The sequence below is a fragment of the Anneissia japonica genome, unplaced genomic scaffold, assembly GCF_011630105.1.
Source record: "Anneissia japonica isolate Jap-2015-1 unplaced genomic scaffold, ASM1163010v1 scaffold4240_len331602_cov119, whole genome shotgun sequence".
Taxonomy (NCBI): domain Eukaryota; kingdom Metazoa; phylum Echinodermata; class Crinoidea; order Comatulida; family Comatulidae; genus Anneissia; species Anneissia japonica.
The window spans coordinates 150,805-167,517 of record NW_022698708.1 but is presented as its reverse complement, the minus strand read 5'-3'; the positions used below and the strand labels follow the sequence as shown (position 1 = coordinate 167,517).

At 34.0% G+C, this 16,713-nt stretch overlaps 1 protein-coding gene across 1 annotated transcript in view; it reads left to right on the top strand.

The window, feature by feature from the left end:
• The first annotated feature begins 171 nt into the window (after window positions 1-171).
• The window catches only part of LOC117102734 (junctional adhesion molecule C-like), a 26,770-nt gene continuing 10,228 nt past the window's right edge, over window positions 172-16,713 (top strand). The window contains exons 1-4 of the mRNA XM_033243139.1: window positions 172-372; window positions 3,449-3,502; window positions 11,331-11,695; window positions 13,879-14,151. Coding sequence (XP_033099030.1) covers window positions 3,465-3,502; window positions 11,331-11,695; window positions 13,879-14,151 — 676 coding nt within the window. The 5' untranslated portion in view covers window positions 172-372; window positions 3,449-3,464. The remainder of the gene's footprint in view (window positions 373-3,448; window positions 3,503-11,330; window positions 11,696-13,878; window positions 14,152-16,713) is intronic.

Sequence of the window (16,713 nt, the reverse complement as noted above, 5' to 3'; positions counted from 1 at the left end):
GGTAAACATAGAAAGAGCAATAATAGTAAAACTCGAGCGTCACGACATTGCGAAGTGTTTGCTCTTGTTCCTCGTATCGTACTCACTCGAGTCAATCCGAGATGGCCCGAGTGAAGTTTCATGCAAATGTTTCGTACGGAAAAAAAAATCGCGACCCGGCGGCGTACCTGGCGAGTTTATGGCACTCGTACACTGGACTACATGCAAGGAGTATCACTTTTATTAGCTAACACTACAGGATTGTCATTGTGTCTGGTGTCCGGGTCTATCTAGTACAAGATATACCGTACTATATACGGTGTGTACCACTGTGTCTGGATATATTATATTTCTGGAGTATTATCGCCTAGGAAGACATCTCATTGGATAAAGGTAAGTACCACTCTTGGAACGCCGTTTGTATCTTCGGTTATGAGCAAACACTCAGGGATGGGTTAAGTCCAATCTTGAGTCTATTTTGCATACATCGCCGTATATCAGGCTACAGCAGCTGTATGCGAAGGAATTCATTTGAAAGCAGAGGCTCGGTTTGATTAGTACAGTAAAGAAGTAAAAGAAAGATTGTGCTTACTTTTTAGTTTTAAGGGTGATGTACACCTTACAGGGAAGCTTAATTATTTGACATTTTAGTTAGTCGATATCCATTAATTAAACTGTTGAAAATAATTAAAGATTCATGATCCAACAGCAGGGAATATCTTTGTATGCAGTTTATTATTCAACACACATTCACCCACTCCCCTCTTTCTACCAAATATATAAAAACAGGCGCGGATTTAGAAGGGTGTATGGTGGTTTATGCTTCTCCCTGATAAAAAATAAAAAAAATAAGAGAAAAAGAAATAATTAGTTGCCTAATACGTCTCAGAGGTTATTTTTGGTCGTCCAGAGATTAAAGTACTGGAAAACATTCCTGTGGGAGACATTAATTGGATATGAACATACTGTATATATATGTAGGTCTCTATACAATAATAATAATAATAATCTCCACCCAGGTTCTTTCAGCTACAAACAAAAATGAAACAGCAAGCAACAAAATATATGGAATCCAACATAAAATACACTATTTATTAATACTACTGCTCTCTTGTAAAACTCAATACTAACTACACTACTGTGCCGGCACACATACCCAGGTTACTCATTCCAACCACAAAACCTACTGTATGTAAATTTTGATGCACGTGTACCGCACGTTATGATGCGCACTCAAACAATTAAGGTACATAACATTCATGGCGTGAAGTGTATGCCCACAAAATATGATTCAGAAATGATGACTGGTTAAGATGATTATGGGGTCATGATGACCATGATGACGTTATCAAAATGTAAAGATACGCTCAAATGCGTATTTTCAAAAATGACATAGATAACATTCAGTGTTTTTGAATTCATTCAGATGGCAAAATGATGACGTCACAATATCCGATCAGCCATTATGATCCATAAAATCATATTTACAACTCAAGATCCCTTTGTTTGATGTGCGTGTACAGCATTGCTGTTGTCCATAAATTTACTGAAAAGAATGGAAATTTGTGAATACAATGTCAGAAACCCAAAAAAAAAAAAAAAAAGTAATTTCTAGCTTCCGTACGAGCTGCGGGCGTCAAAATGCGAGCGCGTTGTGGAAAAAAATCAACAAATTTTGAAATGCTCAAAATGTCCTAATACCTCCTCAAATTTAGTCAAAAAGTGATTTTGAGCGTTTAAAATTTAGACGCACGCGTGCACACGCATTATGGTGTGCATGCAACATATTTTAGTATGTGACATTTAACCTTGACCCGAAGTTTATGCCCACTAAATATGCTTGAGAAATGACGATTGATTAGGATGATATGGTCGATAATGTAAAAACGCAAAATTGTGACTATTCCAGGCCAAGCGATCATGTTCGTATCTCGTAGCGATTTTAAGATATCGTGCGAACAAGAAATTGGGGGAAATGTAGAATTAATAAAAAAGATCTGACAATAACAAGAGGTGATCCACTCGTGAAGGACCGCCAAGAAGTCCTTTCTAGAAGATACTCCACAGTTACAATCTACTGAAATATTGTGGGCTTCCAGCATGAAATATTGGGAGCTGGTTGGTAATAACTTTTAAAGAAGTGGTAACAGTTCCTTTTTGTACACTGCAAAGCTTTTATTCAGCATTAACTACTCTACATATTTACAATTGACTAACTCCGGGTTTCTCCGATGTTAGAGAACTCTTAGAGTGGAGACAGCTTCTGATTTCTTCTCCCTCAGATATCTTTGTGTCTGATTCAGTGATGTGGGGTGTTTGCCTGTTATATCAAGGTACTGGGGGTGTGTCTAGATTGTCACCCCATACATAGTTTTTGATTGGATCATAGAGAAATTCTTTCTCTATTTTACCAAAAAGTTGCTAATTAAGATAAATTACAAACTTTAAAACTTGGGCTTAAAACTGTCAGTTATAGATTCATAGTGTTTGAAACGTCAAGTCCAATTCACTAGGGTGAAGTTATAAATTACCAATTGTATGATAGATTATCTGTATATTCAGGTTGACTATTCAATCTGTCAAATCAATTTAAGACATTTAACGGGTGAAGGGATATCGATGATATACAAATTCCAATAGGATATAAGTTAATATTATTGAACCTTAATACTACATTACACTACACCAAGCCCCGTGAAAAATCTGCTTGATAAAACTACTGTAACTTTATGGGGGAAAGTCTACAATTTAAATTAAGGTCCCAACACATTAACCCTTGATGGCAGGACCTGCAAATGGTGTCATAAAAATACTGGTGAGTGTACCTTGTGCCAAAGTGGTGAAACTGAAGATATCCGTCAAGTTTTATCAAATCCGAAAGGCAGAATTTGCGACCTCAAAAGATGACTTTGAGCTTTGCAATGAGACTGCAACATGGAGTATTTTTCCTGAATGTAATATTGATAACATTTTATTTGTTCTTGAGGTTGGGGGATACTGTTTTAAATGACGATGTTGTATCTGTAACACGATACAAAAGTCCGATTGGTTTCAAACTGTAGGGAATGCAAGATAATAGTATAGAAAGAGCCTTGTTTTGGTACGTGTATGAATATGCTAATTGCGCATTTGTATAATTAATATAGTTTACTAAGGAGGAAATTTAATATACTATCATAATCATAATTCCAATAAAAACATTAAAACTATTACAACTTCAACAAAATTAAATTTATTTGAACTTGTAAATATTTCTTTTTATAATATTGTCACTGGTGTGGTAATTTTTTTGTTACCACGATAACTAAAGTTTGATAGAGTAAGACTAATTCGTTTCAAACTCATCCTCATTAGTTCTCAGTGAAATATCACACTGTGGACAGGCTATGCTTTTACTGCTCAGCGTAAAAAGAGCATTTCTAGTTTTTTTCACCATAATTATCAACCCAATTATCATGATGTTTTTCAGATGTGCATGCAACAAGATGTCAACACTTTTTGTTACATCTTCGCTTTTATTCAGGTAATTATTGTTTTTTTTATTTGAATAATGTTTTGATGACACCTTAGTGGATAGATTCTACTTTTTGTTGTGCTACACAATAATAATTATTTGGATATTACAAACAATTAATACTGTGGTAGTTAAACAAGTTGGGTTTATTAATTTAATTATTCTTTCTTTATACTGAATGACACTTTCGGTGCTAAAGCATTGATTTTTAAATGGCTCAGTATTAACAAATAAGAAACATTAAACAATTAACTTAAGTTATATAAAATAATAATAACAATAACTAGATTGGAACTTGTCACTTCGGACGAGTTAGGTGATCCGTTTGTTTTTTTTAGTTGAATAAAGTTTTGATGACACCTTAAGTGGATAGATTCTACTTTTTGTTGTGCTACACGACAATAATTATTTGAATATTACAAACAATTAATACTGTGATAGTTAAACAAGTTGGGTTTATTAAATTAATTATTCTTTCTTTATACTGAACGACACTTTCGGTGCTAAAGCATTGATTTCCAAAATGGTTCAGTATTAACAAATGAGAAAAATTAAACAATTAACTTAAGTTATATAAAATAATAATAACAATAACTAGATTGGAACTTGTCACTTCGGACGAGTTAGGTGATCCGCTTGTCTGGCAAAAAAATTTTGCAGCGCTTAAAAGTGTAATATTGAAAAATACACTAGAGCCAGGGTTTTCAAATTGTGCAGGAAAATATGATGTCTGCCGCCTCTCTTAAGTTGTCAAAAGTTTAATACAAGAGGTGGGGAGAGTTTAGGAAAACATTCATTTTGACCATGATGATATCACCAAATTGAAATATGAAGGGACACTTCCAAAAGAGGAATTATCTCATCTATAACATACAGGTAGGTGACAAAAGATCAAGAATAAGCGAGATACATTCAAATGAGTATAAAAATAATAACTTCTTAACTAAAAATTCAGTTCTTTTTAATTATGGCAATATGATAACGTCACAATGCCCGATCAGCCATTACGATAGATCGTATAAAATCTACAGCTCGTGCTTCCAGAATATGTACTAAAAATTAGGGGTCTCCTTTCAACATAAGGAGCTATAAATGATTAACTATATTCATAATTTTATGCACATATAAATTTTGACACATGCGTACGTGCATGTTAAGATGCACGAAAGGAAAATTAAGGTACATGACATTCAACCTTGACCTGAAATTTATGCCCACTGAATATGATTCAGAAATGATGAATGGTTAATATGATATTGGGGTCATCAAAATTTTAAGGAAAGAAAGATGGGGCGGGGTCAGAAAAAAACATTTATTTTGACCATGATGACATCATCAAAATTTAAAAAGAAGTCACATATATGAGAGAATTGTCTCAACTATAACATACTCAAAGTTAGGAGACGATTAATCAAGAATAAGCGAGATACACTTAGATGCGTACTTTTAAAAATGATGTCATCCCATAGGTAAAATTAAGTTTTTTATTCAAATGGCAATATGATGACGTCACAATGTCTGATTTATAAAATCATATTTACAACTCATGTGTCTTTCACAATATGTAATAAATAATGGGGGTTGCTTTTCATCCTAAGGAGCTATAAGTGATTGAAAATAGGCCTGATTTTAGCATATTTTTCACTGTGTATCAGCACCCTATGTTTGATGCGCACATACGACATTGCTATTGACCATAAGATGACTGAAAAGAATTGAAATTTGTGAAAATAATGTCAGGAACCCAAAATATGGAGAAAACGTAATTTCTACTTTCCGTACATGCTGCGAGTGTAAAAATGTGCCTGCGTAGTGGAAAATGTAAACAAAACTTGAAATGCTCAAAATGTCCTGAAACGTGCTCTAATTCAGTCAAAAGATGATTTTGAGCGTTATGACGTGCACGCGAAATATTTTGGTACGTGATATTCAACTTTGACCTGAAGTTTATACCCATGATTGAGAAATGACAGTTGGTTAGGATGCTATGATCGATAATGTAAAAGCGCAAAACTGCACGAAGATGACGTCACGCATGACTGAGCATATTGAAAAGCTTATTACAGTATGTCTATATCAAGCCAAGCCAAATGTTCGTTGAAGCTGCCACGTCATAGCTCATGCCAATTTTCAGATATCATGCACACAAAAATGGGGAGGAAAAAATAATGCTGATAAGGAGTCAAACTCGCACGGTACATCGTGAATTAACTATATTTAACACGGTATCATCTCAAAAGCTTCAATGGCCTAAATATTTTACGAGATAATTACTTAATTTGTTACGAGAATACCTAAATGAACCGAAATATATTTTCAGATAGAACCTATCATACAAACTTTGTCTATCGTGCAAATAGTAAATAATTCATTATTCGCACAGTAGAACGTAGCCAATCAGCACCGTAGTATGTAATGACACTGTCTTTAAAAAAAGCGCCAATAAAAGCTTTCTTCTTTGTTTGGCTTCTGGTTGTCCACAATCACAAAAGCAGCTATGAAAGCCTGATGTCAATTATGGTCGGTTAGGCATTTAGTGACTACATGATCATTTGTTGATTTCTTTAAAGAAATTTCAGGACGAAAATAACCTTGTTGTAGAGTACTGTACAAACAACAATCTTTCGACAATTATCACAGCTCTCATGGTCTCTGAGCGCTATGTGGTTTGTGTATATAATTAGGCCTACAATCAATGTATCCAGTATAGCATTTTGAAAACACTCCCACACATTGGAAAAGGTCCAGACGGCAGTAATGTACATCAATATAAATCTTATTTTCCAGTACAATATGTACATATATTCGGTGGCAGATCCAGGATTTATTAGGTAGAGAGAAATTAGGAGAGACTTTTAGAGATGTGCGAGTCTACAGGTGGGCTAAGTGCAGCACGACTGCAGCTTACAAAATTAAAACCCTATTAAAAACTGCACATAAAATCGAGTAATGTTGCATCAGTTTGGCATCCTCTCATCCTCCTCTGTTCCAATTCCCATCATGGTTGGTGCGAAGTAATTATTTTTCTTTTGTTTCCCCATTTAAAATTTTTGAATGGAACAAAAATCAATATCACTACTAGGCCCTATCCCATTAGACCGGTCGGATTTGGAGGAAGGTGTCACATTTTTGCAGAATTTACCAGACCAATTTTTTCTAATGTATTTTTTGACGTGGATTACGAATCTGATTGTTGCTCGGTCCGGGGAGGGGGTTTCCGAGATATGTGGGGTCAAAGGTCAAATCTGGCATATTTAAAGAAGGGATCACAAAAGTGAATTAGTGTACCAAAATAATGTAATTTAGGTCATAGATTCCAAAAACGACAGTAAATTGGACAGGTATGGAGTCGTTCAAAAGTTATTGGGGTCAAAGGTCAAATAAGACATAATCTTGGAAAGGGTGTTGCCCGTGTGATAAATGTGAAAAAAGAAACATTTCTGACATTTTTTTGGGCGTAGAACGGGAATCTGATTGTTGATTGGTCAAGGGAGGGGTTTTCCGAGATGCGGGGTCAAAGGTCAAATTCGGCATATTTAAGAAAGGGGTCCTAAAAGTGCAATAGTTTACGAAAATAATGTTTTCAATGTAATTTAGGTTGTATTCGAGAAAAAAATGACAGTTGGACAGGTGTAGGGTTCGTTCAAAAGTTATTGGGGTCAAACTTCAAATAAAATATAATCTGGGAAGTGGTATTACAGGTGTGTGTGATAAATGTACAGAAGAAACATTTTTGACATATTTTTTGGGCTCAGAATCTAAATTTGGTTGTTAATCGGGCCAGGGAGATGATTTCAACATACAGTAGGAAAGGTCAAAGTATAAGAAGGGGTTACAAATATTCCAACGTATACCAAAATAATGTTTTACAATGTAATTTTGGAGAAAATAGAACTTAATAATGCCACTTCATTGTTATAGCGAGTACGTCACTTGCACACACTGCTAAAGTGCCAGATGATGCGTGTTATTTGAGTTATAATGTTTTAATGTTGTTATGTTTTAAGTGATATTAGAATCAGACATTATTTCTAATTTCTTCAGTTTACCATATAATCGATCACAGTTTAAACAATAAAGATGAGAACAGACCCAGTACGTAGCGAAGTATGTACTGAGTGTGTAATTCGCGAACATCAGGGGACCTAACTATAGACAGACTGCTTAGAAAGGCTCATCAATATTTTAACCTAATAGTACTATTTCTTCAAAATAAAGATCGAAATATTGAGGTACATATACATTCAAAGTAAGGCAGTATTACACACTGGCCTAAATAAAGTCTGCCATGCTTATCATCTGCTATGCTAGGGCACGGCTCTCCACGGCGGAATGATTACTTCACATTTTTGCAGGCCATTCATTGGCATTAGGACTGTGTAGAAAGATGTATCTTCCTCTACACTACGTCCTTCGAATCGAGAGGTGTATACTGTATTGTTCATGAAAATTTAACATATTAATTTAAAATAAAGCTGAAATGTGCTTTATTAGTAAATTAATTTTAACGTGGGAGATAACTGATTAAAATGCGCTGTTTTCTTTACTAAATAAGCAAATAAGCATAAGTTTAATCAATTCATTACTCAACCATAGGCTGTTCTTGTTTCTTATTCGTTTCTTTTTTATAGGTGCATGTTTATTAATAACATAAAGAAATTTATCTTCAAAGGCGTTAAGTGCATCATTAACAATACATTGTCAAATTTGTGATTTCATACCAATTAACACTGATCATATCAAGTTTGAATTGCAATTCATCAAGTTTGCCATAATTTCTACATTGTTTTATAAAATAGTTTTTGTTCTCTACCAATAATTACATAAATAATATCGTGATCACTAAGACCTGTATAAAGTACTCCTGAATCACTAACCTTTTCAGGAAAAGATACATAAATATGATCAGTATTAAGTGTTGATGAAGAATTAGTTCTAGTTGGCTGAATAATAATTTGCTTAAAGTAATAATTAGTTGAGATTTCTTTCATTTTGTTTAGTATAGCAGCTGGAATTTTCAGAAATTAAATCACAGTTTACATCACCAATAACCATATAGTTTGTATCACAACTTTCAATATTTTGAAGTACTTCTTCAAAAACATTAAAAAGGCGCATTTCAGACCCAGGTGGACGGTGCCATGCTAATAATGATTGGTTTCATCATAGCTTTAGATAATTCTATGCTAATCATTTCAAGCTCTGGTTTCATAAACTCAGGTCTAAGCTTTAATTAATCCACTATATTGGTTTATATAAACTGCTACCCTGCCCCCATCACGATTTCGGTCTTTACGAAAAATATCATAATCTTGTGAATAAAAATTTCTTGATCCTTAATTGTGTTACAAATACGAGTTTCATTAAGACAAATCACATCAATGGGATTATTATCTATGAGATAACTAAATTCATCATCAAAGCTATCTGTAAAGGTGAAAACTATTTTCTCTAGCTAGCTGTTACATGCATTCCTTTCACCCCTCTTCTACCAAAGAAACACATGTTTTAATGTGGCACATTTTTAACCATGGACTCTATTCTATTTCGATGTTGATTAATCTCAAAGTTTAGTGGAAAAGTAATGTATTTTATATATGATGATCAGGCTCTTTAAGAAGGTATTGTATACTGTAAAATAATGTTTTCTCTAGCTTGCTGTTCAATGTATTGTTTTCACCTTTTTTCAAATATCGAAGCACATGTTTTGTTGCGTCGTTGATTAACCATGGACTCTACCATTCAATATGGGTAATTAATTTTATAAACCGTTTTCAGATACGGTAGCCATTTTTGGGAGGCCTACATTATTGTTGTCGAGATTCCAAAATGGAAAAAAAAAAAGGAAAAAAAAGCTAAATGTTTAAATGTATTGATAGTCTGATCTAAACACATCATACAAGCACATACAAGCAACTATTGTAGGCCTACACACACAGTAGATCTTGAACACTCCATGTAATAAACTGTTTACGCTAATTAACTTTAGTTTATGTTCCATTGAATGAACTTTTTTTTCATATTCTGTTTGTTATTTGCTTGTTGTTGTACAGTAATTAATTTGGTTGTGTCATTTCTTTCTGATGTTCCTGGTGTGACAAACCTGGTGGAACACAATGTCGATATAGGTAACACCACTACTATTAAGCAACGTCCGTAGAGGATCTACTGAAAATGGCGATAATTCGTATAACAAATTGATTTTATGTTGACAAATGGTATTATAGAACCTAGTGGCAGTAGCTTGAGTTCTCCATGTGTACTGGTATCAAAGCCGTATAAATTTTATCTTTTTTGTATGGATTATATAAAGGTGAATGCTCTTATGAAACCAGATTCATACCCTCTGCCGTGCATGGAGGACTGCATAGATTGCATTGGCGATTCTAACTTGATGTGCTGAAGGAGTACTGGCAAATCCCACTTTCTAGACGGGTCCCAGCCAAGGATAAACTGCCATTTTTTCCGGTCAAGCTTTTGTCAGCGGTTTTATCATCCTGACCCCACACTATTTGAAATAAGCTTGGGGGCCACCCAAATTTTTGCCTCAAATCCAAGATGGCCACCAAAATCCAAAATGGCTGCCAATAATTAATATTATTAGAGATATACAACATATTTATTTGGTGTTGTCAACTTTTTTGAAGTGGAATTGTCACCTCAGACCTAAGCCTTTCAAAATCAATCAAGGGCCACCAAGAATTTTGCCTCAAATCCAAGATGGCCTCCAAAATCCAAAATTCATGCTGCCAAAAATCACAATTATTAGAAAAAAAATAGCATATTATTGGTTATGTCAATGTTTCTTCAGTTGATTTGTCACCTGGTACATAAACCATTCAAGATCAATCGAGGGCCACGCAGAAATCGGCCTCAAATCCAAAATGGTCGCCAAAATTCAAAATGGCCATAAAAAATACAATCGGTTTCAAATGTCGATGTTTTATCAGTGGATTTGTCATCTGGGACATAAACCTTTCATAGTCAATTGAGTGCCACCCAGAATTTGCCCTCAAATCAAGGATGGCCGCCAAAATGCAAAATGGCCGCCATAAAATTAACGTAATTCGGTAAATTCAGCCTATTTGTTCCTGTTAACGTTTTTCAGTGAATTTGTTAATCCTAAGTTAATTTGAAATTAACTATAAGGCCACCTAGAAGTTGACTTCATATCCAAGATAGTCGCCAAAATGCAAAAAACAGCCACAAGAATTGCATTAATAAGATGTATATTGCCAGAAAATTGTGTAAATACTTTTTTACGGGAATCTGGCATCTAGAACCTGTACCGGTATCTGTAAAAACTCCACACACTAGTAAGATTAACCTTACTGTTTCCTATGTAACTATTGAATTTAACTATAGTCCCACTAGATCATCAAGTGCCCACAGCTAACACAGAAATATACCGCCACTTCTGTCATTGTAAACAAACGTTTATAAGAAATGCTTGTGTTTTCATTGTGTTACTTATTCATTTTAACACTTTATACATTGTATTTAAAACCATGTTTCCTGCACACATGGTAATATTATATACTCTCGATTAAGTGCCACAACGCTTATTTGAGAGCGGTACTTATTTGAGCATTTATGTTAACCCTGTATTAACAAAATCAATTTTTGCGATGACTGGTTTGGTGTCTTTCCCACATATATATAAGGGCTAGTTTTGTGCAATAAAGTGGATTTGAAAATGTTGACAATATCTCAAAAACATGATTTGCGAGGAGTGACTGGTTCAGCTTGTCTTTGCCACATTTAAAAAATAGACTGTACAGTACCTGTAAATCTGAATTGGCTATTTGATTACCATTTCATTAATTATTCTTTTCAGTGTTTTTAGTGTATGTTCTGCTGTAATTGTCACTGTATCTGTTGATGGACATGCTTTTGAAGGCCAGGGAACACGATTAGTTTGTACTTTAAAAAGAAATAATTCTTCAAATACTAATATTCCAAGAATTACATGGGAAAAGATTGTCAACGGCTCACCTACCACAATAGTGCAGTACCAGAGTTCAGCTACTTATGTCAATCCGACTTATAATGATAGATTTAGTGTTGTAAAAAATGACCCTCAACACACTCTTGTTATTGATAACACAAACAGAACTGATGATGGCACATATAAATGCGATGTTGCTCTGATTGATGATGTACCTTCAGACGCATCTGATGATGTCACAATAAGTGTTGCATGTAAGTATTTAAATTTTATTTTTCTTTGGTTTCATGTATCAAGTTTTCTGGCAACCACAGTAGCATCCTTCATAGTGGAGCTGTATTTAGCAACTCCGCATTTTTTTTGTCCTGTCCATCATAAAGCTCATAAGTTGCATTTTGTTAGATGTTTTTCAATTTTTTTTCCAAGTTGAAAGTTTCAAATTCATGATCTAGTTACAGTATTCTAATTTTTTAAAAATTGCTTACTAAAGCCTCTCTTATTTCATCCAAGAGTCGCATGAGTTCTATGAGTTAAAAACTTGTGAAACTTGTGATTTAATTCGCTTGGGAAAGGACCGCTATACGCGTTTACTACGAGTGAGGTACTACCTTATCGAGTTGGTTATGAGTTATGTATGAATTATGCTGAGCGAAGCACCAAGTTTACTACAAGCTTATGATATTATTACAAGCGTAACAAGTTTGTACGGTGTTAGATGTGAGTTACAGTAGGTGCGAGTTTTTTGACCAAATGTTTCTGGTGATCGTAACTAACTCCAACTCGTGGATTACAAACCACCAATGAGTATCCCGAGTTGTGTACGAGTTAGGTATAAGAGTAATCCGAGTACCTACGAGTCCTTTGAGTTTACATTTTAAAAATTAGCGCTACGAGTAAGTACAAGTTTTTTTTCCGAATTAGCAACTTGGCAAACTCTTCTAAAATGTATGCTGAAAAAAACCCCAGTAGGAGAGGGGCTTTAACCCATTGACCGTTAGATATTTTGGATTTTTTTTCAGTGTCAGAAATATGGTTAAATATCATTTTTTTCTGAAGGAATAATACAATAATAATCGATACCAATTGAAAGATAATAAAAAAAAAGGTTCTAAATAACCTATTATTTAGTATTGTGAAATTATGAAAAAAATTAATTATTTCCAATTGATTTTATATTTATAATATTTTTTGATGAATAATTTTGAAAATAAGTTATTGAATCCTAATATTTAAAAATATAAAATAAAAAGCAAAAAAAAAATAGATCTTGAAGTACAGAGTTCTATTGAGATTGAAAATGCAAAGTAAAAAATGGGGTTTACTGCTGCGGTAAACGTACAAGCAGTAAATAACAATGCAATGAGTGTTGTTTCTTCATTTATAATTTTGATTCATGCAACAAAAAAAATTAATGAAGAATTAATGGGAAGGAAAGAAAAAAAAGTATACGAACAATGTGAAATAGCTGCAGTTTTTCCATTTATAGGCTTGATTTCATGATCAATAGTATAATTTTTAAACTTTATAACAAGATTATAAATTCATCTCAATCTGGTTTTAGAAAGAACCATTCTACAATACAAATACTACTGTAATAGATGTATCTGATCATATACAGTATATATAGTTTTAATGGTGGTAAGCAACAGCAGCCATATTTCTGGATCTTAAAAAAGCATTTGATACAGTTGATCATGAACTATTCATTACCAAACTTATGGTGTTAACAATGATGAATTGAACTGGTTAATTTCTTGTTTAACAGGTCTCAAGGTGTAAATATAAACTCAACACAATCTGATGTTATGAAAATAAATATTAGAATTCCACAAGGCTCAATACTGGGTCGACTATTATTTATTATTCATGTCAATTTTTTTCATTTACATTTCAGTACAGTGTATACTGGTACAATAATACATTTGTATGAAAAGTGTGTAACATAAGAACAAAATAAGAACATTTTGAGCCTGAAATTGGCCAAAAAATAAGAACACTGAGCCTGGGCAAAATTTTACTGGTTCTTGTAAAAAAAAAAAAAAAGTGTACCTACAATGGTGATACATTTGAAAGAGTTGATTTTTAAAATTTTTTTTTTGTCTTCAGGATTTAACAATACTACCCATTCTAAAGGCATGCATAGCCAAACCCATAACAGCCTGGTTCTTCCAATGTAAAATATTGGACAGGGAAAAAGAACTTTTTTATATCGATCATCCAAAATGATTTAAAATAACATTTTCAAATTTTATTTATGCTTTGTTTTATTTCTACTGTATAAGTTTCTTGTCACTGTATAACTCTGAAAATCAGTACTATAGTACTGAAAGTGCCTTCAGTATAAAGAAAGATTAAATAAATATTTACAGTAGCTAATGTACATAAAATGTAAATTTATTTACATGTGAATGTTGCTATATTTTCTTATTTTGTTTAGATCTTTCATATCCAACACTAGTTACTGAAAGTATGACATTGAATGAGGGTGATACTGCCACTTTTACATGTGTATCAGGAGAAGGAAACCCAGAACCCAGAGTCACATGGTTGAAAGATGACAAAATTCTTAACGTTCCATTTGAAACATCATTGGTGCTAAATGTTGTGACTAAAAGTGATGAGGGAAATTATACATGCAGAGCTGAAAATGATGTATTAACTGGAACTAATGGAAAAATTAGCAGAGAGACTGCAACACTAACAGTAATAAGTAAGTATTATTACATGTTTAAGATTACTTTTTTTTACAAGATTTATAAAGTTAACAAATTAACAAAAGCAAGAAAATTAATATTTGTCGTTCGTAAAAATACACTAATGTAGTGTCTGTTTTAACATGTGCTTTTCTTAAATTTCTCCTGTCATTTTTATTTTTATTGTTAAGCGCATTGAGGCTTTAGCATAATGCACTATATAAGCCAAAATTATTGGTCTATTTTTTTGATCCGCTTCTCGAGCGGATCACCTCTTGTATTGTACTGTCTCTTCTTTTTTTCTTATTCTTCTTTCTTTCTCCCCTTTTCTGTTTGCACGATATCTCAAAAAATACCATGAGTTACGCACAATCGCTGTCAACGAACATTTTGGCTTGGTCTGGAATAGTCATGGTACGCTTTTCAACGCGCTCAGTCATGCGTGACGTTATCTACGTGCAATTTTGCATTTTTACATTATCGATCATATCAGCCTAACCAATTGCCATTTCGAAATCGTATTAAGTAAGCATTAACTTTGGGTTAATGTTGAATGTACTGTACCTTAATTTACGCGTGCGCTTCATTACGCGCGCGTACGCATGCGTCTAATTTTTAAAATGTTCAAAATCACTTTTTGACTAAATTAGAGCACGTTTTAGGCCATTTTGAGCATTTCGAAATTTTTTAAAATTTTCCACTACGCGCGCAGCACGTACAGAAGCTAGTCATTATGTTTTTTCACATAGTTTGGGTTCCTGACATTGTTTTCACAAATTTGCATTCTTTTTGGTCATCTTATGGCCAATAGCAATGTTGTATGTGCCCATCAAATATAGGTATCTTTGCACGGATTTGTGCCGATATACAGTGAAAATATGCTAAAATCAGGCCTATTTTTAATCAGTTATAGCTCCTTAGGATGAAAGGTGACCCCCAATTTTTATTACATATTCTGAAAGCACATGAGTTCGATTTTATAGATCATATTGGCTGATCGGACATTGTGACATCATCATATTGCTATTTGAATTAAGAAAAAACTGAATTTTTATTCATGACGTTATTACTTTTTATACTCGTTTGAACGTATCTCGCTTATCTTGATTGAGTGTCTCCCACCTGTGAGTATGTTATAGCTAAATCAATTCTCTTTCGGACGTGTCCCTCTATTTTACATTTTGATCACGTCAGCATGGTAAAAAAGAATGAATTTTTAGAGCAATTTTATCTCTCTTTCTTAAAAGATGTAAAAAATAGAACACGAGGGCGGCAGACTGTATTTCGACGCTATCAGACTTATATATACAGTATAGGTTATATGAAGGGAAATTCCTGTGGCATTAATAACTAACAGACGGTTTTAAAAACACGACAATATTTAATTTTGTGTGCCATTACTGTACACGCACTCATCGTGACGTGTGCGTATGTTAAAATATCAAAATTCTCAATATCACTATTCAGATAGTTTAAACGTTTCGGTTCATTTTCTGCATTCCAAAACTTTCCATATTTACACACCATACGTTCATTTCCACGCACACAGAACGTACTGAAGCTGGAAATCACGTTTTGTTACATATTTTGTGTTCCTGACACTGTATTCATATCAGGAGTCACTCTTTGTGCCATTACCATGCTCGCAGGCGTCAAGCCGTACGTGTACGCATGCGTAAATCTTTTAAAATGCTGAAAATTATTTTTTTTTAAACACTAGTTGTACAGAATATTTTAGCATATTATAAAAATTTTCAATCAGCACCGCGCGCGCTTTATAAGGGTCGAAGTACGGCGGATCACCAAACTCGTCTTTAGTGTTCAAATCCAGAGGTGACGGAACTAGAGGGTTATGGAGAGTAATGTGTGACCGGAAATGGTCTGCAGTCAGTTGGTTGTTACCATGCGCCAGTGATGTTGGAGTATATAGTACAGCAATATTAAACTATTATGTAGGCCTAATGAATGAATAAATTTCGGAGTAGTGAAATGATTATTTCACATTTTAAGTGCTCCCTAAATTCATAAGTGTAAACTAAATTACGGTGATTAATTTAATTAGCGAAGATAATTATTTCGAATCCCTCTTTCCAAGAGGGGATGCAAATGATGCTTTGTGAAAATGAGTACGCCGCGGTACTCATTTTCACAAAGAAATACATCTGGGCATCCCTAAAATTTGTTTTCCCTCTCATGAAAACCTCTCTCAGCTTTGTTACCTAGCAGACGTCTGTACTGTATGGGGAGGGGCTCCTGATGTACTGTGTAGCGGGGGACGATGAGGCATAAGACTAGGCCTAGGCCTAACTAAGACAGTGGAATTATATGTGATAGAAAGTTCACTTTCGGAATAAATAAACTAAAAAAAGAAAAAAATAATAACTAAGAATAATTCATTTGCAGAGGTACCTTATTTAAGTACTGGTATTATACAATGCATCTAACAATGCAGTTCTTGTAGCCCTGGCTTGGGCAAGGTATCCATGTGCAAAGCAGTGGTGTTTGTTTATCCATGAAAAAAGCACGCCGGGAAAGTTTGCCTTACTAGGAAAAGGTGACGTATCTACCTTATGACGTAT